The following is a 26,523-nucleotide window of genomic DNA, read 5'->3' as shown; positions in this document are numbered from 1 at the left end:
AGTTTCTGTTTGTCCTGGAAACTTTTTACCTCTATTTTGAATGACATCCTAGCTGGATAAAGTATTCTTGGCTGCATACTTTTCTCATTTAGCACCCTGAATATATCATGCCAGTCCTTTCTGGCCTGCCAGGTCTCTGTGGATAAGTCTGCTGCCAATCTAATGTTTCTACCCTTGTAGGTTACAGACCTCTTGTCCTGAGCTGCCTTCAGGATTTTTCTCTTTGTCTTTGAGATTTGCAAGTTTCACTATTATATGTTGAGGTGTTGACCTATTTTTATTGATTTTGAGGGGGGTTCTCTGTGCCTCCTGGGCTTGAATTCCTGTTTCCTTCCACAGATTGGGGAAATTCTCCACTATAATTTGCTCCAATATACCTTCTGCCCCCCCTTCTTCACAGATCCCAAATATTCTAATATTGTTTTGCTTTATGGTATCACTTATCTCTCAAATTCTTCCCTCGTGATCCAGTAGTTGTTTCTCTTTTTCTCAGCTTCTTTATTTTCCATCATTTTGCCTTCTAGATCACTAATTCTCTCTTCTGCCTCATTTATCCTAGCAGTTAGAGCCTCCATTCTTAATTGCATCTCATTAATAGCCTTTTCTATTTCACCTGATTTGATTTCAGTCCTTTTATTTCTCCAGAAAGGGCTTCTCTGGTGTCTTCTACACTTTTCTCAAGCCCAGCTAGTATCTTTAGAATCATTATTCTGAACTCTAGTTCAGACATCTTACTTATATCCGTACTAATTAAGTCCCTGGCTATCAGTACTGCCTCTTGTTCTTTTTAAGATTTTATTTATTTGGGAGACAGACAGAGAGAGAGAGAGACAGAGCACAAGCAGAGGAAGCTGCAAGTAGAGGGAGCTGCAGGCTCCCCACTGAGCAAGGAGCCTGATGTGGGACTCAATCCCAGGACCCTGAGACCATGACCTGAGTCAAAGGCAGATGCCTGACTGAGACACCCAGGTGTCCCTCTTGTTCTCTTTTTTGAGTTGAGTTTTTCCCATCTTGTCATTCTGTCCAGAGAAGAACAGATGAATGAGAACAAAATACTAAAATGGCAACAACCCCAAATATACACTAAACAAATTAGAAGAGAACCAAAACCAAAAAAAAAAAAAAAAAAAAGAAAGAAAGAAAAGAAAAGGAATATAATCAGACCAGTGAACTGAACAGAGCAGTACACTCAATCCTGTGTGTATTTTGGTCTGTTAAAAAATTAGATCCCAAAATTGTAAAGAAAGAAAAACTTATACATGTACAAAAATAAAGTACTATGAAAGGATAGAATGTAACCACAAAAAAAAGGACTATAAACAGACAGGTGAACAGGACAGAGCAAGTCACTATGTCCTGAGTGTATTCTGGTAGTTTTGTTAGAAGAAACTACATCTCAAAATTGTAAAGAAAGAAAAACATATACACACAAAAATAAAGTTAAGTACATTGAAAGGATAGAATGTAACTATAAAGATGAAAGATGAAAAATAAAAAAGGAATATTATCAGACAGGTAAAGAGAACAGAGCCATACACTAGATTCTGGGTGTATTTTGGTCTGTTAAAAGAAACTGCATCCCAAAATTGTAAAGGAAGAAAAACATATACTTACAAAAATAAAATTAAATATAATGAAAGGATAGAATGTAATTGTAAAAATGAAAGTTAAAGATTTTTTTAAAAAGAACTGATAAATTGGTTGAGAAATGAAAGAGAAAAAAATTAAAATTTAAAGACTAGAGATTTGTGGTGGAAAAAAACCCTCGAAGTCTATATACTATTTTCCCCTAGGGCTGGAGTTTTGCAGTTCTCTATGATCCGTAAACTTCATCTTAGCTGGACGTTCTTGCTGATCTTCTAGGGAAGGGGCCTGCTGCACTGATTCTCAGGTGTCTTTGCCCAGGGCAGAACTGCACCACCATTGCCAGGGGGTCAGGCTAAGCAAGCAGCTCCAGATTGTTCCATGTGGGTTTTGTTCCCTGAAGGCTTTCTGTGCATCTTTAGAGGATGAGAATGAAAATAGCAACCTCCTGATCTCCAGCCCCAGAGCTGAGAGCTCTGGGCCTCACTCCCTAGTGTGCCCTCAGGGAAAAGCAGTCAATCACTCCTGTCTCCCTGGACTCTGTCCGTACTCCATCCTCACCCAGTCTGTGACTGAGCATTTCTATCTCAGGCACTTGACACCGTTTCAAGTCTCCAAACTCTGCAGACTCCTGCAGCACACACCTGCGCCACTCCTGGATGGATGGGGGGGGGGGGCGGGGCGGGTGTCTTGCTGCGGTTCTGCCTCTCACTGGGCCCCTGCTCAAAGGGCGGTTGGCCAACGGGGCCACATTTCATGGTATATGGCCACCTGGAGCTGAGAGGCCACTCCTGGGCTTGCTGATTGCAGCCGGCTTCCTTGCTCTGATGCCTGGGAACTCTGCCACACTCAGGCACCCCTGGTCTTCCTGTGCCCCCAGGGATCCTGAGACCACACTGTCCCACCTAGGATTCTGCCCCATGTAGCCACGTGAGCACCTTTCAGGCACGGACGTCCCTCACTGGAGCAGACTTCTAAAAGTTCTGATTTTGTGCTCCACTGCTATATCACTTTCCATTGCTGCCTTCCCCACCGCCCCCCGGTTTATCTTCCAATATACTGTCTTAGATTCACTTCTCCACACCTCCTACCTTGCAGAAGGCGGTCACTTTTCTATTTGTAGAGTTGCAGCTATTCTTTTCTTAGATCTCTGGTTGAGTTCACAGGTGTTCAGAATGATTTGATAGCTATCTAGCCAAATTCCTGGGACCAGACAAAACTAAGGTCTCCTACTCCTCTGCCATCTTGGACTATGACAAATTAAAACAAGGGAACAGCAATTCATACCTACCAGAATGACTAAAATCCAAGAAATTGATAATATCAATTGCTGGTAAGGATGCAAAATAGCTGATTCTAGGCTTGGGGTAAGCCTGAAGCATCTTGTAATACCAGAAGGTAAGTAATTAACATCTCCTTCCTACCTACCCCTCCCACCCCTACCCAAAACAATGAGTGTATAACCAAAGGAATGTAGACACCAAGTGAAAGCGCACTCAATGGCCAACAAGAAGAAATTAATTTCTTAATTAGAGCAACAAATACAGTATTAGATTACAAGCCAAAGTAGGAAATATTATCCCCCAGTCCATACTGTTAGAGACAAATGAATAAGTGGGGATGAGAAAAGTCTCCCATACAGAAGAATTCTAAGTAAGTTATGCAGACATGCCATCATCAAGGAAACAGATAATATCTCACGAAAGTGTAAGCAACACAAAGTGATTTACTTTCAAAGAGTACAGGATGGAAAAAAGGAAGAAAACGGTAACTTTACAATGTCAAAGCCTGACAAATACAGCCAAATGATCAAGGTCAATATCAGTGATATGCTGAAGTCTTCTCAAAGATGAGGAGGAAAGGAAAAATGACAATTATTTACAATCATTTCAAAGAAAATACTTTGCTGTAAATCTAACATGTATAGAATTTGTATGCTGAAAATTACAAAGATGTTGATGAAAGAAATTCAATACACCCTTACTAGAAAATGGAGAGATATACCATGTTCATGAACTAGGAGATTCAACACAGTAAAATGTCAATTCTCCCCCAAAATGACATTCAAGTTTATGCAATTCCAATAAAAATTCTAGCAAGATTTTTGGGACATAGCCAATATAAACAAAACAACTCTAAAATTTATATGGAAAACAAACAAAAAACCCCCACAAAACTAGAATAGCTAAAATATTTTAGAAAATGACTAAAATAAAAAATAACTAGCTGATTTTCAGACTAAATATGTCACTAGAATAACCAAGACTGTGGTTCTGGCAGACATACGGACACAAATATCAACAGAACAGAAGAGGGAATCTCAAATTAGCCCCCCACAGAAGTATGGCCAACTGGTTTCTGAAAAAGGTACAAAAAGCAATTGAAGAGAGGAATGACCACCTTTTCAACAAATGATGCTGGAGCAAATGGACATCTATTCATACCAAAAAAAATGAACTCCAATCTCATTATTTATACAAAAATGAACTCAAGATACACGACAGACCTAAATGTAAAACATAAAAGTATAATTTTTAGGGGAAAAAAACAAACAAACAAACAGAAAAATAAAAAAAAAAACCTTTGGGATCTAACACTAAGCAGTTTTTAAGACTTCCTGAAATTAAAAAAGTACAATCCAAAATAAATTAGACTTCATCAAAATCAAAAACTTTGGTTATGCAAAAGACCATCTGAAGAGAAGGAGAAAACAAGTCAGAGAGAGGGAAAAAATATTTGCAAGCCACAGAGAGGGAGAAAATATTTGCAAGCCACATTCTGGAAAAGGACTGGTGTCTAAAATAAGTAACTCTGAAAACTCAACAGTAAAAATCCCGATAATGTAAATTAAAAAATGGACAAATCCATGAAAAGACATTTCACTGAAGAGGATTTACATATAGCAAATAAAGGATGTCCCACATTATTAGGCATTTGGAAAATGCAAACTGAAATCATAATAGAATATCACTACACACCAATCAGAATATCCTCCTGACAAAAAATAGTGATAATAACCAATGCTGGTGAGGATTTCCAGGATGTGGATCACTCACACATTGCTGGTAGAAATGTAAACTGGTATACAGCCATCCTGAAAAATAGTCTGTCATGTTCTTATAAAACTAAAAACATACTTACCATATGACCCAGCAACTGCACTCTTGCACATTTATCCCTGAGCAATGAAAATTTATCTCATTCAGAAACTTGTACACAAATGTTTGTAATGGCTTCATTTCCAACAGCAAAAACTCGAAAACAACCCACATGTCCTTTAATGGGTAAATGGTTAAATAAACTGTGGTTCATCCCCATTCCATGGAACACTACTAAGCAATGAAATGTAAAGGACTATCAATACATGCAACAACTTGGAATAATCACAAGAGAATTAGGCTGACTGGAGAGAAGCCAATCCCCAAAGGTTACATACATACACGATTCCATTTATACATTTTGAGAAGAAAAAATTTTACAAATGTAGAACAGATTCAAGGTTACCAGGGGTTAGGGATGGGCAAGGAAGGGGAGGTGCACAAGAAGGAGATGAATACAGTTACACGTGAACAACATGAGGGATCCCTGCAGTGATGTTCTGTATTTTGACTATGATAGTGAATACACAAATCTACACAGCTGATAATACTATAAAGCAGTAAACAAACACAAATGAATTTATAGTCAGTGCATTGTATCAATGTCAATATTCAAGTTGTGGTGTTGTATAGTTTTGGAAGACGTTACCATAGTGGGGAAACTGGTAAAAGGTATTAAGACCTCTCTGTGTTATTTTACACAACTGCATGTGAATTTGTCAAATAAAAAGGCAAGCCAGACTGAGAAAAAAAAATTTGCAATGCATATATCTGATGAAGGATTTGTCTATAAAAAAAAACCTCCTACAATCCAATATTAAACAATTTAATTTTTTAAATGGGTGAATGATTTGAACAAACACTTAACCAAATGAGATTCAAGAATGGCTAATTATATGAACCATGAGAGACTATGGACTCTGAGAAACAGAGGGTTTTAGAGGGGAAAGGGGTGGGGGGGATGGGTTAGCCCAGTGATGGGTATTAAAGAGAGCACGTATTGAATGGAGCACTGGGTGTTACACACAAACAATGAATCATGGATCACTACGTCAAAAACTAATGATGTATGGTGACTAACATAAGAAATTAAAAAAAAAAATGGCAAATTAACACCTAACAAGATGGTCAATATCACTAACATAAGAAAATGTAAATTAAAGCCACAATGAGATGCCACTAGACAGCCACCAACATGACTAAAAAAAGACTGAAAATACTAAGTGTTGAGAGAGGATGTGGAGCAACTGGAACACATCCCCAGAGGGAATGTAAATATGGCACAGCCACTTTGGAAGAGACAGTTTGGTGGTTTCTTAAAGTTGAACATACACACTTACCATATGACCCAGCAATCCCACTCCTAGGTATTTACCTAAGAGAAATGAAAACATATGTCCACACAAAGACTTGTACTCAAATGTTCATAGCAGCTTTATTCATAATCACAAGAAGCTGGAAATAACCCAAATATCCATCTACCAGGTAATTTATAAACAAATTGTCTTCTATCCACATACTGCACTACTACTCAATGATAAAGGAATTAATGTTAAATATACCAACATGGATAATCTCAGAAGTATTATATTAAGTTAAACTCAGCCAGCCAATAAAGGCTACATACTCTTTCTACTTTTATGAATGTCTGGAAAAGGACATTGACCAAAAAAAGAAAAAAAGAACAAACGAAAAGAAAAAAGTAAGTAAAACAAAAACAGAAAATTACAGTGATTTCTGGCCGAAAGCCAGTTGTAGGGAAAAAATATTGCCTACAAAGGGTCATAAAGGAACTCTCTGGGCTAACAGAAATATTCTATATCATGACTGTGGTGAAGGATGCACAACTGCATATATTTATCAAAACTTATCAACTGCAACCTTGAAATTTGTGAATTTCATGCCAATTACGCCTCAAAAAAAAAAAGGTGTTAATTTTAATTTATCCTAACGCTATAAAAACAGCTGAGAAGTTACAGAGTGCATTTATCAGTTTAAACTTACGGTTAAAAGCATGTAAACCTAATATAAATCATTTATCCATTTTTATAAGTTATGAAAAGTAAAAATAAATCTATAATATTCTCTAATACCTTAATTTCTATTAACATGATGTAATGTAAAACTAAAATGATATTACTATAAAGGAATCTTTTAAAAACATGGTATTTCTTGGGGAGTCTGGGTGGCTCAGTCAGTTAAGCATCTGACTCTTGCTTCAGCTCGGGTTATGATCTCAGGATCATGATCTCAGGGTTCTGAGACGGAGCCTGGCACTGGGCTCTACTCTCAGCACAGAATTCGCTTGAGAGTCTATCTCCTTCTCCCTCTGCCCCTCTTGCTCACGCTCACTCACTCTCTCCCTTTCTCTAAAATAAATAACTATTTTAAAACATGGTATTTCTTTATTAACTGTGTGTGCAGGCATATGCTCAACTTTGGTATTTGGCTTTTTGGAATAAATATCAACTATAAAAATAAAACATACTTCACTTTGAGATCAATATAATAAAGCCTCTTGAAGACACAAAACATTACCCAAAATAAGTTCACTGAAAGTAAAAGGAAAATTAACCTTATGTGCAAATCTCAGTTCCAAAATTTGGCAAATTTATTAACAACAGGCATTTTCCACTGAAAAGTCTAATGTAAAGTTAGACAAGAACATAGAAAATGCAACTCTTGCCAAACTATTCCACAATTCAAAATCTTCAAGCTTCCTAAGACTTTCTCCTGCCAAGCCCTCTTCCCCAGTGCCTCTCTACCCCCTGTGGATGTTTTACAACCTGGCTCAAAATTTCTCTGACATTGAGAGATGGGGGTCTGTCACCTTCACTTTAACACGGGGCTGTGTGAATGATCAATAGACCATGGCAGAAATGATGCTATAGTTCCTGGGCCCATGCCTCCTCCTGGCAGCATCTACTTCCTTTTGAGATATTCACTGCCAAGCTAATGAGAATGTCCAGACCACACAGAGATCAAATACAGATGTTCCAGCTGAAGTCCCCACCAAGAGCTACTATCATCATCCACCAGAAATGAGTCAAGTGCCAAGTGAGGAAGGCTTTAAGATGACTCCCTCACAACCACCATTCATCTGCAACCACATGAGAGACCCCAAGTGAGACCCACCTAACAGAGTCCAGTCAATCCTCAGAACCAAGAGATGATTTTTATTATTTTAAGCCACTATGTTTGGAATAACTGGTTATGATGCAAAAATCACTGGGACACCTATATATTCTTCCTATTCCTAATCAATACCAAGGCCTAAAGAAATGGAAAGCACATCAATGGAAAGAGGTAAAATCCCAAACACTCCTTCCTCTCTACTCACCCCCAAGTTGAAAACTGTAAATTAACCATAATCTTGAAGCACTGAGGGAAATGCTGAGGAAAGGAACAGTCATGCATAACCCTGTTGCTACCCCTTTTCATTTTACTTCGGTTTCTGCTCATCTCCCCAATGCTTTTTTTTTTAAAGATTTTATTTATTTATTTGAGAGAGAGAGTGGACATGAGCAGGGATGGTGGTGGGGGAGGGAGAAACAGGGGGGAAGGAGAATCTGAAGCAGACTCTGCAATGAGCATGAAGCCCAATGAGGGCTCGATCTCAGGACCATGAGATCATGACCTGAGCCAAAACCAAGAGTCCAATGCTTAACCGACTGAACCACCCAGATGCCCCTCATCTCCCCAACTCTTCTCAACAATAACAAAAAAGAGGAAAAGCATAAGGAGGAATCCCATTCTCTACTCCTAACTCCATCCTACCGGTGTTAGGAGCAGTAAGGGAAGCAGAGAAACCCAGTCCTGCCCTATCCATAGGATGCCTTTTAGCATTTCTCCAGTCTCCACCTCTTCTTACCCAGCACTCCTTGATCATCAACAGTTACATATGTAAGGAGGAAAAACAAGACAAAAGAAGGAAAAGCCCAATAATCATTGCACCTCACTAGCTCCCATCTCTGGCACAACCAGCAACTCCCAAAAGCACTCACTCCCTACGCCCTCAATGGAGTTCTATCTTATATACTACAACCCATTAATTCAGAGCTACCTATTCATACCTTGGGGGAGGAAGAAAAATAAAGCCCTCCCAGCTTATAATTTCCTTCTGAACTAAGTTTTGACACCTTTAAAAGGTATATGAAACCATACTGCTGCTTTCATTGTACATTGCAATGCAAACAGAATGTATCTTACTACCTTGCACAAAATTCAGCCTAATTCATCACTTTCTAAATACCTGATATGTTAAAGTGACAGCACAAGAACATACACAAGCATCACCTTGCAGAACCCCAAATACACATAATCTAAGTTCATACATATTATCGATTCCAATGTGTTTAACTATAAAATCAGGCCAAGGCATTTTTTGGAGTGAGCACCCTCAATGGGGGTGAGGGGGGTACGGGTGAGGAATGGGATGCAGGATTGCGGGTGATTTCAGAAGTCTAAAATTTCTCTCCGGTAACTTGTTTTATCCATTTTTAATTTCAATTTGATAATAAAGATTTAAGATAAACATGCCAGAACCATACGGATGGCCAACTTATCATGCTGTACTCTGACAGAACAGCAGCCCAACTTTTGTTTACAAACTTCCACTTGACAAACTCTAATGAAAAAGATCAGAGCAGACTTAATATGTAAACATTTTGCCAACAAAGTGCTATAATACAAAGCTTAAAATCATCAGTTCAAACTGAAAAACTTACTAGAAAAATTGAGCCCTCGCTGAACTCAAAAGAAGTCCATTATAGGGACGCCTGGGTGGCTCAGTTGGCTAAGCATCTGCTTTCGGCTCAGGTCATGATCCCAGAGTCTTGGGATCGAGTCCCGCATCAGGCTCCCTGCTCAGCGGGGAGCCTGCTTCTCCCTGTCTGCTGCTCCCCCTGCTTGTACACTTTCTCTGACAAATAAATAAAATCTTAAAAAAAAAAAGGAAGTCCATTATAGGAGGCAATATATTCACAATAAAATAGTCTGTTTAGATCTGCTACTCAAAGAATTACTCCGGGATAAACAGCATCAATATCACCTTCTTAGAAATGCAAAATCTCAGGTCCCACCCCAAACTTAACTAATCAAAATCTCCTTTTTAACAAGATCCACAAGTGAGTCACATAAACATTAAAGTTTGAGAAGCACTAATTTAAAATCAACAACACACGGTGTTATCTTTCACGTCAATGCAGCAAATCTGAACTTTAAAAATACTACAGTTCTATTTGATATAAGAATTTTGGGTCTCATACTTGCATAAGAAATACAAGTTTATACCTAATATTATGCCTGTAGATATATATAGACACTATCGGTAATTTAGGCCAACATTCTGAATCAGTATCTTAAGAAAGGAAACAATTTATAGTCTAAAATAATAGCTCAAATTGAGCACATTCAACACTCATTGAAAGTGAACTTGTAGGGGCGCCTGGATGGCTTAGTCAATTAAGCATCTGCCTTCAGCTCAGGTCATGATCCTGGAGTCCTGGGATGGAGCCCCACATCAGGATCCCTGCTCAGTGGGGAGCCTGCTTCTCCCTCTGCTGCTCCCCCGCGTGTGCATGCACACACACTCGCTCTGTGCATGCATTCGCTCTAATAAATAAAGTGAACTTATAGTCTTTGTGTTCTGTACAAGTAAGTCTGGTCCTTTAATCACCTTATTAAAAGTATTATTTCCACCTAATATACTCTGTGTAGTACCCAGTATAACCAAGTAGATATTAACAAAATTTTTATGCAGGGAACTACTCTTAGGAGAGGGTACTTCTCAATAACCAACTTGCTGAACACCATCAGTAGACTGGTCTGGCTGCAACTGTGTACAGAATTATTAGGCAACTGAGAAGCAAATGAAGATCTTGGATATTCTTTGTCATTGACCCTGGTACTTGAGACAAAACATACAGCATGATCCTGTTCCTCCCAATCTGGCCTGCTCTAAGGGCAGTTTTAATTTAATAATTTGGGGAGGCAAATTTGCGATATGAAGGGTGGCACTCCCCTACTTAAAATAAACTCCACATTCTCTCTGCATCTCCCCTCTGTATCATCTGTACATAGGCCTATTTACTTTATTAAAATGTAAGATTATTTGAGAAAACTCCTTTTTGTATGCTCAATTCACCTCCCTACCCTCTACAACGAATAATGACCAGGAAATGTAACACATTCTTAATAGTATTAAATAAAGAAAAAACTCTATTCTGGAATGGCAACCCTATTCTGGAATGGCAACCCTATCCTGGAATGGCAACCTGCCTTCCCTTTCATACAATAGGGAAGGCAGGTTCAACACAGCAGCTTAATAAAAACTATGCTACCACTATAACAATTACTGAATTTATTTTGATCACAGAACTTCCAAGTTGAACTTTCTGAAAACGAATTCAAACAGTTAAAAAAATCCACTGAGAGAAAAGTGCAATGACATTTCATTTACCTGAAGATTTTTCCAAATGAATGGAAATGCACCACTATTTAAAATTTAAGATATAAAATCTTTTTTATAACTGATTAGGAAACCTCCTGAAATATTTGCAAATGTCTGAGGTTGTCTCAAAATGATGAGGAAAGGGGTGAAGGTGGCTCAGTTGGTTAAGCGTCGACTCCTGACTTTGGCTCAGGTCATGATCTCAGGATTGTGGGATCAAGACCCATGCTCAGCACAAAGCCTGCTTGTCCCTCTCCCTCTGCCTCTCCCCCTACTTGGGCACATGCACACACACACTCTGTAAAATAATAAAATCTTAAAAAATGATGAAGAAAGAAAAGAGTAGGTAGAATATAGATGAAACGAGGTCATCCATCAATCTGTAATATTTGAAGCTGAGTGATGGACACGTGTGGGTTCATTATTCTACTTTTCTATGTGTTTGAAATTTTTCATTTAAGAAAATTTACACTGCTGTAATCAAAACAAGGTGGTACTAGCATATGGCTCAACAAGACCAAAGGAATAAAAATTCCAGAAATAAATCCATTCATCCATGGTCAACGAACTTGACAGCAGTGCAACACCAATCAACAGTGAAAGCAACAGTCTCTCCAACAAATGATACTGGTACTAGATATTCACATATAAAAGAAATTGAACCCCTAACTGACCTCATATACAAAAATTGACAAAATGGGCTAAAGACCTAAATTTTAGAGCTAAAACAATAGAACTCTTAAGAAGAAAACATACAGGTGAATCATCATGACCTTGGACTTGGCAAAAGACTCTTAGCTATGATAGCAAAAGTAAAAGCAACAATGACCAAAAAAAAAAGACTTCATCAAAATTAAAATTTTTTGTAAAAAGGACACTATCAACATAATGGGTAATCCATATAATGGAGGAAAATATTTACAAATCATATACCTGAGAAGAGTTAAGTACCCAGAATATACAAAGAATTCTTAAAACTCAACCTTAAAAATACAACTTAAAAATGAGTAAAGGACTGACATAGAATTTGTCCAAACAAGACATACAAATTCTAGTGAATACATTAAAAAAGATTTCATCATTAGTAACCAGGGAAATGCAAATCAAAACTACAATGGGACACCACTTCACAACTACTAGGATGGCTATTTAAAAAAAAAAAATCGGCAAAGATATAAAGAAATTAGAACCCTTTTACATTGCTGGTGGAAATGTAAAATGTTGCAGTCACTGTAAAATGTTTGGTGATTCTTCCAAAAACATTTTTCACAAACTAGAACTAATAATACTAAAATTTATGTAGAACCACAAAAGACTCCAACTAGCCAAAGCAAGCTTGAGCGGGGGGAATGTAGATATCACAATCCCTGATTTCATGATATGCTACAAAGCTATAGTAATCAAAACAGTATGATACTGGTACAAAAACAGACATACAGATCAATGGAACAGAACAGAGAGCCCAGAAATAAACCAACACTTATATGGTCAATTAATCTATGACAAAGGAGGCAAGAATATACAATGGGGAAAAGACAGCCTATTCAATAAATGGTCTTGGGAAATCTGGCCAGCTACATGTAAAAGAATGAAACCGGACTTTTTTTATTATTAAAGATTTTATTTATTTGACAGAGAGCACAAGCAGGGGGAGTGGGAGAAGGAGAAGCAGGGACCCGACAGGGGGCTTCATCCTAGGACCCCAAAGGCAGACGTTTAACCAACTGAGCCACCCAGGCGCCCCAGAAAGTAAATTGGTACAATTTATGGAGGGTCCTCAAAAAATTAAAAATAGAAATATGATCCAGTAATTTCACTATGTGAAATTTATTCAAAGAAAATGAAAACACTAATTCAAAAAGATATATGCACCCCAATATTTACTGCAACATTATAATAGCCAAGATACAGAAGTAATCCAAGTGGTCATTGACAGACAAATGGATAAGAAAGATGTGGTGTATATATACAATGAAACATTATGCAGTCATAAGAAAGGATGAGATCTTGCCATTTATAACAACATGGATGGACCTAGAGGATATTATAGTAAGTGAAAAAAGTCAGATTTAGAAAGACAAATACCATATGATTACATTCACATGGAATCTAAAAACAAAACAAAAAAACATGAATGAATAAATAAAAAGCAGAATCAGACCTGTAAATATGGAGACCACATTGATGGCTGCCAGAGAGGAGGGGGTGCAGGGATGTGCACAATGGGTGAAGGGGAGTGGGAGATACAGGTTTCCAGTTATGGAATGAGTAAGTCAAAGGAATAAAAAACACAGCATAAGGAATACAGCCAATGACACTGTAATAACAATGTATGGTGATAGATGGTAACTATGCCTGTGGTGAGCACACATTATGTATAAACTTCTCCAATCACTATGCTGTACACCTGAAACTAATGTAATAATGTGAGTCAACTACACTCAAAAAGTAGTCTGGTGGTTCCTGAAAAAGTTAAACACAGAATTGCCATATGACATATGACCCACAAACCAATTCCATGCCTAGGTATATACTCAAGAGAACTGAAAACAGGGATTCAAATACCTGTACACAAATATTCATAGCAGCACTTTTCACAGTAGCCAAAACGTGGAAACAATCAAAGTGTCCATCACTGGATAAATGAACATTATGTGGCATATATACACACGATAAAATATTATTCAGCTATAAAAACAAAATGAAGTACTGATACATTCGACAACATGGAAGAACCTCCAAAACATTACACTACATCAAAGAATCCAGACATAAAAGGTCATATATGGGGACACCTGGGTGGTTCAGTCAGTTAAGCATCTGACTCTTGGTCTCGGTTCAGGTCATGATCTCAGGGTCATGAGACTGGGCCCCGTGGGAGTCTGCTTGAGATTCTCTCTCTTCCTCTGCCCTTCCCCCATTTTGCTTGTGCACGTGCTCGCCCTCTCTAATAAATACATCTTTAAAAAAAAAAAAGGGTCATACATGCTGTGATTCCATTATATAAAATAACCAGAACAGGTCAATCAAAAGACATAAAATGCATTAGTGGTTGCCAGGGACTCAGAATGGGGAAATGAGGAGTGACTGCTCATGGGTACAGGATCTCCTTTGAAGGAGATGAAATTTTTGGAACTAGATAGAAGAGACTGCATGACACTGTGAATGTATTAAATGCCACAGAATCACATATTTAAAATAGTTAATTTTATGTTATGTGAATTTCACCTCAAAAATTTCACAAAATTGATTACATATTTCATATCAATAAGAGCAAGTTAATATAACTTAACACTTTATTCATCATTTAGTAGTTGTAAGTTTGTAGGCTTGCAAAACAATTTTGTCTTTAAACCAAACAGCAAAGAATGCAGTTACCACTTATAAGTCTAATAATTCCCCCTTCATATTACCAAGAGGCTGAGATAACCAAATTTTGATAATTCTAAGTTCAGTGAGAGCATGAAGAAAATATTACACAGAAAAAAATAATTTTAGCCAGATACCTATAACGGAAGAGTGAATTTTAAAAATTATAAGCTACACCACAATGAAATGCAGTGTGAACCTTGTCTGCAACCTGGTTTGAACACACTGTGAAAAGCCACTGTGAAGCTAGAAATTTGATATATGGACTGAATACTGAATATTAGAGAATTTGTGTTAATTGCACTAGGTGGAATAAGGGTATTGTGGTTGTATAAAAAAACGGAGAAAATGCCAAGGTATTTATAAAATAAAGTTCATATAACAAAAATGGGGACAAAATACTAGCAATGATTAAATCTAGGTGATGAGTATATGGGGGTTCGTTATACTATTCAACTTTTCTGTGTGCTTGAAATTTTTATATTAAAAAGTTAAATTTCTATATTTAAAAAAATTACAAACTTGCATAAACAGAAAGTAAACTTTGGAATGAATCAGGAGCCTACTGCTTTGTCTCATAATTTCTGGAGTCTGGGAAGGTAATGCCTTCCCAACATTTCATTACTCTAAGACTGTTAGCTATTTATATGCCTAAAAAAGGAAATCACTTTTCATTATTTTGACTTAAATTCTTGAAAACTGAAAACCCACTGAGTACATGCTTATTTTTTTCTAGGTTCAGTCCTGGCATTTAAGTAGTATCTAACTTTAAGTAAAAGGTCACCAACCTGGAGTGAAGGATTATAAAATAAAATGAAAATACTGGACAGTTGCATGACTGTCCTTGTACTGTTTTATGGAGCACTAAATACTGACTTTGCAAGGTAAATTTTCAAAACTAACCACTTGAAAAAATAAGAATAGGGGCGCCTGGGTGGCTCAGTCGGTTAAGCATCTGCCTTCGGCTCAGGTCATGATCCCAGAGTTCTGGGATCAAGACCCGCATCAGGCTCCCTGCTCAGTGGGGAATCTGCTTCTCCCTCTCCCTCTCCCACTGCCCCTGCTTGTGCTCTCTAATAAATAAAACCTTTTAAAAAAATAAGAATAGCATGTATAAATTCTAACACAGGATAAAAGGAAGAAAATAAAAATAAGGCATGGCAGAATTGGTACAAATGAAGACAAAATAGATGGCTGAAGTAAGGTCAAATATATAATCAATACAAGCAATATAAGTGACTTTAAACCTTCAAAAATAGGGTATCAAGTCCTATTATAAAAATTCAATGTTAACACTGTTTACCAAAAGACAGACCCAAAAGAGCTACACAGAAAGGTTAAAAGGGAAAAAATGGAATGCTCAACAAAACACTAGGAAACCAAATCCAAAAACATAAAAAGAATCATACACCATGACCAAGTGGGATCTATCCCACGATAGCAAGGATGATTCAACATACAACATGTGTAAACACAAAGACAAAACCACATGATCATCTCAGTAGATGAAGAAACAGCATTTAACAAAATCCAACACTTTTTTCATGGTAAAAACACTACAAACTACGAACAGAATGGAATTTCCTCAACCTGGAAAAGGGCATCTAGGCAAAACATAGTTAACATCATACCTAATGGGTAAATACTGAAAGCTTTTCCCCCTTAAGATCAGAAACAAGACAAGAATGTCTACTCTCCCCACTTCTAGTCAACATTGTACTGCACAATCTAGCCAGAGCTTTCAGCAAGACAAAGAAGCAAAAGACATTTAGACTGGAAAAGGTAGAAACCATCTGAACTTGCAGATGACATGATCGTGTCCACAGAATCAACACACACACAAGATCATTAGAGCTAATAAATGAGAGTGTATGACTGCAGGATAAAAGATCAATATACAAAAATTAATTGTATTTAAACTATGCACTAGTAATGAACAATCTGAAAATGAACTTAAGAAACTAATCCCATTTGCAATAGTGTACAAAAGAATTAAATACTTAGGAATAATTTTTTTTAAAAGAACTGCAAACACTGTACTCTAAAAACTAACAAAAAAAATTGCTGAACCTGAAGACCTAGTAAGTGGAAAGACATCCCACATTCATGGATCAGAAGGCATAATATTGGCAATACTCCTAAAACTGATCTACAAATGAAATGCAATCCCAATCAAAATCCCACTGCCTTCTTTTTTGTTGCAGAAATTGTAAAGTGTTTCCTAACATCTGTATGGAAATATAAGGGACACAGAATAGCCAAAACCATCTCAAAGAGAAGTTAGAAAAATCACTTTCCAATTTGTAAACTTACTACAAAACTACAGCAATCAAGACAGTGTGGTACTGCCATAAAGACACAAAGATCTATGGAACAATACTGACAGCCCAGAAATAAACTCCTATATATATGGTCAATTGATTTTGACAAGGAATTAAAAACAAAAGCCTTTCTTAAAAACGGTGCTGGGGCGGCTGGATATCTACATGCAAAAAAATGAAGATGGATCCCTACCTCACACAATAAACAAAAAGTAACTCAAAACAGCTCAAACATCTAACTGTAGGAGCTAAAACTATAAAGCTACTGGAATGAAAAACACCTGTACACAAATGTTAATACTTAGTTAATATTTAAGTTATCTTCATGACTTTGGATTTGGTGATAGTTTCTTAGATCACATGCAACCAAAAAAAAAAAAAAAAGATAAATCATACATCATCAAAATTAGAAACTTTTGGATGGACATTGGGGAGGGTATGTGCTAGGTGAGCACTGTGAATTGTGTAAAACTGATGAATCACAGACCTGTACCCCTGAAACAAATAATATATGTTAATTTAAAAAATAGAAACTTTTGTGCTACAAAGGACACAATCAAGAAAGTGAAAGGATTGGGGCGCCTGGGTGGCTCAGTCGTTAAGCATCTGCCTTCAGCTCAGGTCATGACCCCAGGGTCCTGGGATTGAGCCCCGCATCGGGCTCCCTGCTAGGCAGGGAATCTGTTTCTCCCTTTCCCACTCCCCCTGCTTGTGTTCCATCTCTCGCCGTGTCTCTGTCAAATAAATACAATCTTTAAAAAAAAAAAAAAAAAAAAGGAAAGAAAGTGAAAGGACAGGGGCACCAGGCTGGCTCAGTCAGTAGAGCATGCAACTCTTGATCTCAGGGTTTTGAGTTTGAGCCCCACACTGGGTGTAGAGATTACTTAAAATCTTTAAATAAAGAAAGAAAGAAAGAGAGAGAGAGGAGAAAGAAAAGAAAGGAAAGGAAAGGGAAGGAAAGGGAAGGAAAGGGAAGGAAAGGAAAAGAAAGGAAAAGAAAGACAAACAATAACCTCCTAAGGGAGAAAATAACCCACAGAATGGGACAAAATGTTTGCAAATCATATCTGATGAAAGATTTGTATCTAAAATATATAAAGAACTCATTCCTCAAGAATAAAGTCAATTTAAAAATAGTCAAAGGATCTGAATAGTCAGTTCTCCAAACAAGATATACAAACGACCAATAAGCACATGAGGACATATTCAACATCTTAGGCCATCATGGAATGCAAACTAAAATCCCAGGAAGACACCACTTCATACCCACTAGAATGGCTATAATTCAAAAAGTCAGACGATAAGTGTTGATGAAGATGTGGAGAAACTGGAATTCTAATACACATTGTTGACTGGAATGTAAAATGGAGCAGAAGCTTTAGCAGTTACTGAAAAAAGTTAAACTGCCTGGCAGTTTCTGAAGAAGTTAAACTATATATTACCCTATGGCCCAACAATTTCACTCCAAGAACTGAAAACATATGTCCACACAAAAACGTGTATAGGTATTTTTACAGCAGTATGATTCATAACAGCCATAAAGTAGAACCACCCCAATGTCCATCAACTGATGAATGGGTAAATAAAATGTAGTATATTCATATAACAGAATCTTAGAACATGATTCTAGACTTAGAAAAAATGCTAACTACAATAGCATCAGTCATACCTCTTAGCTTCACCAAAGCTCAGTACCTGAAACCTAGTGACATAAATTTGACTTAAAACAGTACTCAACTGTATTCTTAGGGACTGCTATCTAAAGTTTATGGTTTGAATAAAGTTTCAGAAACAGAAAAGCCAAACAAATATTTTATATTTCAGTGGAAAGTATATTTCTATCACCAAAAGGAGGACTGAAAAACCAATTATTCTAAAAAATAACTGCTACCTGGTGAAAAATAGAGATTCCTCTGAAAGAACATAACTGAAATTTTATATACCATGTCTGATGGGAAGGACTAAAACATTAACTCGTCATTGCTTTCACTTTAAACAGAAAGGCAAGCAGTTACATAATTAAATTGGTTAAGGAAGAAAGAAATTCTTTAAAGAAATTTTGGCACTGATTGACCTACAGACAGTGGCTGTCATTTTTCTATTCTCCCTCCTTGTTTGAGTTCTTAATCTTTAATAGTTCTTTCACCAGTAAAGATCCTATGCAGATATTAATTTTTCTTTGGAAAGTCTGTATTTTGGAATATCAACATTTCTTATAACAACTAGTATACCACAGTGAAAAGCCACAGGTTCTAGAGATGGATTTGGCTTAATAGCTGAGAGGTTCTAAACTTCAAGCACATTATTATGTTAAACCCCACTTTCCTCTTCTATATATTATATAATACTTCTTAAATCTCTATACGTTTCCTTTCCTCCCAGATTGTCAAATTAATTACAACATTGTTATTGGTTCTACATTAAGTACTTTCATTAAAATTACATAAATACTGTGGTTACTGCTAGGACAAGCTGTGTTACTGTGATTATTTCAATACTATTTAATAAGCGTTCAAAATACCTGTATATTTTGGACTCTCTCAACAGTTCCTATTTGTCACAGGGCATAAATTAGAAAAAGGAGTCATTTGGGTGTCACTAACTAAAACATTTGAATGCCACTGTAATGTCTTTAATTTTCTCCCTGCTCTTCCCCTCTTTACTATTTACCTATTATCACAAACTAATAACCTAATCACAATTTAGTCCTTATCCTTTACACATCTATTCTAATAACAGAGTTCACTAAGTTGGTCAGACACAAGATAACCATCTTAAAAGTTTTCTTATTAAGCAAAAAAGAAAAATTACTATATTAACAGTAACCAAACTATAAGATACCTAGGAATAAGCCAAACAAGAAATATTCTAAAGACTCAAATGAAAAAAATAAAATTTTACTGATCTACAATTAGCCAAATAGGGAAGTATGTCTTATTAGTGATTTGTTTACCACTCTATTTTTAGCACCTAAAACAACACTTGGCAATTAAGTGATTAAGCAGATAATATCTTGAATGATATGATGTGATAGCACAATGATAAGTGTACTAAATATTCTAAAAACTTAATGGGATTCCCAATTAAAATCAATCCCAAAAGATTTTTAATAGAACTTGATAAATTCCCCTATTACATTAAAAAAGAGAATCTTAAGTGGATAAAATATCAAGAGCATGAACACAACCACAGATGTCTTAAGTTGTCCCTGAGTATTTCTTAAGTATTTCTATTACCTGTTAGACAAACATTAATGACAGTCAAAGAGCTTAGAAAATATCTCACAAAGACCCAAATCTAGTCTAGGAATCCCTAAATCAGCTCAAAGTAGTCCCCAAGACCTGTTCAGGGGGTCTAAACTAATTCAAAAGATCAAAAGTATTTTCAAAATAATACTAGGAGGCTATTATTACTTTTTCATTCTCATTTTCTCACAACTGTACAGTGGAGTTTTCCAGAAATCACATGATGTGATATTGCTACAACACTGAGTGCACAGAGGAGAATCAAGTTCTCTTCTACTAAGCCAGACAGTAAGGAGGTTTGCAAAACTGTTTAATAATATCAGTTTTCTCATTTTTTATAAACGATTACTTAACAATGCTACTTATGTTAATATGTAACATGTTTATTAGTTTTTTAAATTTATTTTAAGTAAACTCTTTGCCCAAGGTGGGGCTTGAACTAACAACCCCAAGATCAAGAGTGGGATGCTCTACCAACTGAACCAGTCAGGAGCCCCTAGTTTTATTTTTAAATTAATAACTACTTTAAGAACTTTTAATTTGTAATACAGTAAGTATCCATATAACCCACAAAAACAAAAACCTTTTTGGTTCCTTAGTAAAGAATGTAAAGGGGTGGTAGGACCAAAGTTTGAGAACTGCTGTTCTACCCTAACCACTGACACTCAGTTCTTCAGTTACACAATGCTTTGCTCACCTTACAGATCAAATGCAAGAATGGAAGAAACTTAGATGAATAAAGCACAATTAGTGGGCAAACAACATCAAAAATAGCTGCATCAGCTCCCCAGAGATCACCACTACGGAAGGTAAAGTTACTATAAGCTAACAACAAAAGTTTATCATCTGCTTTCTTGTTCATTTATGGCAAACTAGGGCTTCTCTCCCTCCACATACTAATTTCCTAAAGTATTAGTACAGGAACAAGCTAAACCAAGAGAACTCTTGGATTATACACATCTTTTTTCTTTTTTGATCTAATACATGCAGACAGAGGGGCGTTTTTTTTTTTATTACTAATTCAAGTATATACAAATGAGAAATAAATTCCTTTGTTGAGCTAGACTATTTGCCACTTGGCCAATTCCCTCTCTGGAAAGCTCTTGACTACCTGCTATACTCAGAGCTCCTTCCGGGCAGGCTCCTAACCATCTAAAGGTTAGGCAACTGTCTGAGAAATAGCTAGAACTCTCAAGAAACCAGGGAATTTGCCAGTAATGATAGGAACAATATCTGAGTTAAAAAAAGAATAGTGGAGTCACTATACTGGTTCACTGCTAGTATAGAGAACCACAGCAAAAAATAACCTGATGCTGAACATACCCTAGAACTCTACGGAATCCTGAAAGAACTTCTAGGTCCTGAATGACAACCCCACCTCGATGCTAGTTGATTGTGAGATAGATGAAATAATTATCTTCCTTCCCTCTGTATCATGTTGGGTTTTTTTTGGGGGGGGGGTAACTACCACACTTAAGGAATCAAACAAAAAAGGGACCAGAATAAAGAACTGGAGGCTGTGAAAAACGAAATAACCTAGATCCTTTTCTTCTCTACACTCATCAGTAAGAGAACATCAATCGTACAATGGAATATTATTCAGCCATCAAAAGGAATGAAATCTTGCCATTTGCAACGACATGGATGGAACTGGAGGGCGTTATGCTGAGCAAAATAAGTCAATCAGAGAAAGACATGTATCATATGACCTCACTGATAGGAGGAATTCTTTATCTCAGGAAACAAACTGAGGGTTGCTGGAGTGGTGGGGGAGTGGGATGGATGGGGTGGCTGGGTGACAGACATTGGGAAGGGTATGTGCTATGGTGAGCGCTGTGAATTGTGTAAGACTGTTGAATCACAGATCTGTACCTCTGATACAAATAATACATTATATGTTAAAAAAAAAAGAAGACGATAGCAGGAGGGAAAGAATGAAGGGGGGCAAATTGGAGGGGGACACAAACCACAAGAGACGATGGACTCTGAAAAACAAACTGGGGGTTCTAGAGGGGAGGGGGGGTGGGAGGATGGGTTAGCCTGGTGATGGGTATTAAAGAGGGCACATTCTGCATGGAACACTGGGTGTTATACACAAACAATGAATCACGGAACACTACATCAAAAACTAATCATGTAATGTATGGTGATTAACATAACATAATAATAATAAAAAAGAGAGAGAACATCAATCGTATTGTGTAAACGGAAACAGCAGGACATCACTAGAACACACAAGATCCCATAAGGTCCCATTATGTAAACTGATGACTCTGAGAATTGACTGTGACCTTATATTTTGTATGATCTACAGATATTGAATCCTAGCCCTTATCTCATCAAGAGTTTCTCCAGCCAACTGAAAAAAGACAGGAAAACTTGCTGAATGTCTTATCAAAATCTCTTTCTCAGAATGAGAACAAAATTTGAGAACTCAGTTTTTAAACAAAAGTCACTGATACAACAAAGCTTTGCTGTATAAAATCAGATACTCAGATGAAATAAAACCTAATTTTAAATGAACACGGAGTGGCTGAGAAGTTAAAATAAGGATTAATTATAAGGATTAAAACAATCAAGTATTTTTTGTTCTTTCCAACCAGAAAAGTGACTCAATTCTCTGTTATCTTTATAACTAATAAGCAGCTGCTCATTTCTCACCCAGTTCTACGCGGCCAGAGACATGTTCAGCTTAGCATAGCTTGAAAGGGAAGGGGTGGTGGGATGAATGTACAATCTTTACAAGTGGGGATCTTTATACAAGAGAATAAAACCAGATAAATACCTCATTTTACACAAACAAGAATATTAATCCTAAAATAGGGCTCTTTCTAGACTTTCTTCCCAGTGTATGTTTTTGTTTCTTTTACAAATATGTAAAATATCCTTGAAGAAATTGTATTTAAATATACAGAAGGTCAAAGCAAACTAATTCACAAGTAGTGGAACTTCCCTGCTACCCTTCTCGCTCCCCACCCCCAAATATCTTCCCTGTCCTCCTACCCTCCAAAACATCTTACAAAGAATGCCAAAGTAAAAAGGCCAAGTAGTTCCAGTCAAAGGCAGACCTGTGCAAAACCCTGAGATTTCTTAGACATTATTTGAAAGGCATTCAAGCAAAGGAGTCCATGAAGCATTTGGGGAAAAAAAAAAACTTGACAATGGCATATGAGAAAATAAGTTTTCAATTACATTGCTACCACTTTCCCTTCAAAATGAGCCAAAATATGGGGCCCCTGGGTGGCTCAGTCGTTAAGCGTCTGCCTTCACCTCAGGTCATGATCCCAGGGTCCTGGGATCAAGCCCTGAATCAGGCACCTTGCTCGGCGGGAAGCCTCCTTCTCCCTCTCCCACTCCCCCCGCTTGTGTTCCCTCTCCCGCTGCGTCTCGTCAAATAAATAAATAAATAAAATCTTAAAAAAAAAAAAGCCAAAATATAAGACCACAGATTAGCCTGCGGGGTTAAAAAACCAGTAGTAGCATTCTTTCTTTGCTACTAAACCAATCATTTCACAACAGGCTCCAGTGTTTGCACTTTACATCACTCACCAAAATCTTTATGAATCAGTAAGAAACACTCACTTTTTTCTAAAAATAAACAAGAATAAGTATCTCCCCTCTGAATAGCTTTATTCCATTATGAAAGAGCTTAGAAAGTAAAAGATGTAAGTATAACCTATACATGTATTTTTTTAATCTAAAGAACGGTACTTCCGTAATCCTGAACCAAACAAACCAAGTGCAAAAAAAACAAACTTTTTTTAAATAAAATAAAACAATGAAATTTGAAAACTGAGTGGATATTCAATAATATTTAAGAAATCCTTCTTAATATTCCTTAGGCTTGATGTATCTGCAGTTGCTTTTTCCCTCAAGTATTTATCTTTCAGATACACCTGAAGGATTAACACATGAAGATTGAGATGGCCTTAAAATATCTTAGCAGGTGGATAGAACACGAATGGTCATGTGATAACCACGGTTGAAACCGGCTAATTAGTATAAAAGCTTTATTATACTCATCTACTTTTTGTAGACGGTTGGAATAAAAATGTATCCTATGTGTCAAAACACCTTGCCAAAAGCAGAGAAATTTTTGTCGCACTAAATCACCCAGAAGTCTGCTTATTTTCTCTCATTTACCTGGTCTGATTAACAAGTTCTAGTCTGCAAGCCAATTAACTTCTTCCAACAGATTTGTAGCTGAAATACAAAACTCACCTTGGTGTCTTTTAATTCCACTCATCAGTGGTGTCAGGTGAGCAAACAATCCAGGAATTATAATTAGTAATCTTATTTTAACTTCAAGACCTGATGCCCATTTTGAGTCAAAATGAACTATCAGAGGTTGTTGTTTTTGGTTTTTTTGTTTTGTTTTGTTTTTTAATTTACCTTACTCTCCCCTAGTATTTGAACGAAGTTTGTAAGTGGTTTACAAAGGTGAAATATAACAGATGTTCACTCCCAGGGAGTAAACTTTGAGAAGAGTAAAAGGATTCAATAGAATGTGACACACGGAAATGTTGCAAAAATCTCGGGGTACGTAACTCCCGTACACCCCCTCCCCCCAAAAGCCTTTTAAGTGGTTAGAAAGGAGAGACCCTGGTTGGTTGGTTTCGTCTCCTCCTCCTCCTTTCTTAGGGGGAGGTGCTAAAGAGCAAAGAAATCACCAAAAGACGGGCCGGAAGAAGTAAAGCGAAAAGCACGGAGTCTGGACAACCAGACCTTAAATAATTGGGAACAGATAACAAATTAAATGAAGTTAAGAGGGAGTTACCTATTAAACACCTCCCTGTAACTCCAACTCACCTGAGCGGCTCAAAGTTTTAAAAACCTAGCTGTAGGTACTCACTCATTCGAACTACCCTCTCTCTTCAAGTATTCACAGGTACAAAGGCACAGAAAGAACTCTTCCTGACCCTCGCCAATAATAGCGCCGCAAAAACAACTCTCACGCTGGCCGGGGCCACGCTGGCCAGGCCGTCCCCGGCCCAGCGAAGCCACGGGAGTCCCTCCCCGTAGGGCAGGGAACCCCAAAACCACTGCCCAGCTCCTCAGGCAGGAGACCCCTCTTCCCAGGCGGGGCGAGGGGTAGCTGCGGGACCAAGCCTCAACTGTAAGAACCCGCCCGCCGCCGAGGCCCTCCGCGCCCTCCCGGAACTGGGGTCTTGGCCCCGGGCCGCCCATTCTGGACCCAGGCCCGGTGCCCCGTGGTGCCGGGCACGAGCCTCGTCCCCGGTCCACCTCGCGCCGGCGAAACCCGCGCGAACCACTGAGCTGCGCCCGACGCCACCGTGCGGACCCAGTCACTGGGTACCTGTCTTCGCTCTTGTTTTTCTGCTTCTTCCCCATCGTGTGTCAGCGGCGCTCGTAGCCCCAGCCCCTCTATTCGGTCTCTCACAGACCCACTGTCCCCCAGCCGACTTTGGTCTCTTTTCGGCTCGGCTCCCCTCGCACTGCCGCCTCTCGCACCCGGCTCTCCACAGACCCGCGCACTGGGACAGGGCACATATGGTGTGAGCTCTCAGTGCGCAAGCGCATCGCCCCGCCGCCTCGGCGTGGGGACGCAGGGCGCGGCTCATCGAGAGCTGCGCTTCGGGTAGAGCGTCTCCAGTTGACCAGCCGGCCAGGCGGGAGCCCGAGCGCCCCCTTTCCGCAAGCGTCTGCCGCTCACGGATAACTGTGGGGTTTCCTGGTTCTAGAACCCTGAGACAGACAATGAGCCTGAAAATTACCCTTGTCAGCTCCATCTCTGGGGAGAACGCAGACTTGGAGTTTTGGAGCTCGGCTCAGAAGTAAGCCTTGGGCTTTCCTTACACCTCTGTGTCTTTGTATTCGCAGCCGCACGCAGTTCAGTAAAGAAACACAATGAACCAGTGATAGGCACTCTAGGTAATCCAGGACAAATTGGGACTCTCAGTAACGTCCATGAATTATGAAGTCTGTTCAGTCTCCAAAAAATAATTACTATGAACAAAACAAGGATACACCCCTTAGTTCCCCGAAATAGAAATTAATCTTTACATTCAAAGTGAGAACAAGATCTAAGAATTTGTGTTAGGGAAGTCCAAAGGGAACCAACCTACTAGGGTAGTAAACATATTTAATATCTGGATCTGGGCAGTGATACTACGGGTGTTAAGTATGTAAAAATTAATCATGCTGTGTAAGTTATACCTCAACTTAAAAAAAAAAAAGTGTTCATTAAACACGATGGAAGCGAAGTTGAAGTGTCACTCCTGAGCAAGATCGTAGCTATCTCTCATTTCTGATGTAACATTACGCGTCCTGAGGCTCGGAGCCTAAGGAAGTCCGACTCGGCCAGGCTGAGCACTGATAAACTACAACCTCCAGCATACTTTGCTCCCTCCCCCGTTGGCCGTTTATCCAGAACGAGGCTGAGAATCGGAAATCTCGGGTGGAGGATGGGAGCTGCGCACGCGCAGAAGCGCTCA

The 26,523-nt window shown here is 38.1% G+C and overlaps 1 protein-coding gene across 2 annotated transcripts in view; it reads right to left on the bottom strand.

The window, feature by feature from the left end:
- The window catches only part of EIF5B (eukaryotic translation initiation factor 5B), a 92,047-nt gene extending 66,466 nt beyond the window's left edge, over positions 1-25,581 (bottom strand). For both annotated transcript variants that reach the window (XM_028103835.2, XM_028103836.2), the window contains exon 1: positions 25,386-25,581. In XM_028103835.2, coding sequence (XP_027959636.1) covers positions 25,386-25,420 — 35 coding nt within the window. In that variant the 5' untranslated portion in view covers positions 25,421-25,581. The remainder of the gene's footprint in view (positions 1-25,385) is intronic.
- Between the last annotated feature and the right edge of the window lie 942 nt (positions 25,582-26,523).

The sequence above is a fragment of the Eumetopias jubatus genome, unplaced genomic scaffold, assembly GCF_037043125.1.
Source record: "Eumetopias jubatus isolate StellerSeaLion01/CBP00866 unplaced genomic scaffold, mEumJub1_p1.0 scaffold_9, whole genome shotgun sequence".
Lineage (NCBI taxonomy): Eukaryota > Metazoa > Chordata > Mammalia > Carnivora > Otariidae > Eumetopias > Eumetopias jubatus.
Note: the sequence above shows the minus strand (reverse complement) of the source record. Positions and strands in the feature narration are given on the sequence as shown.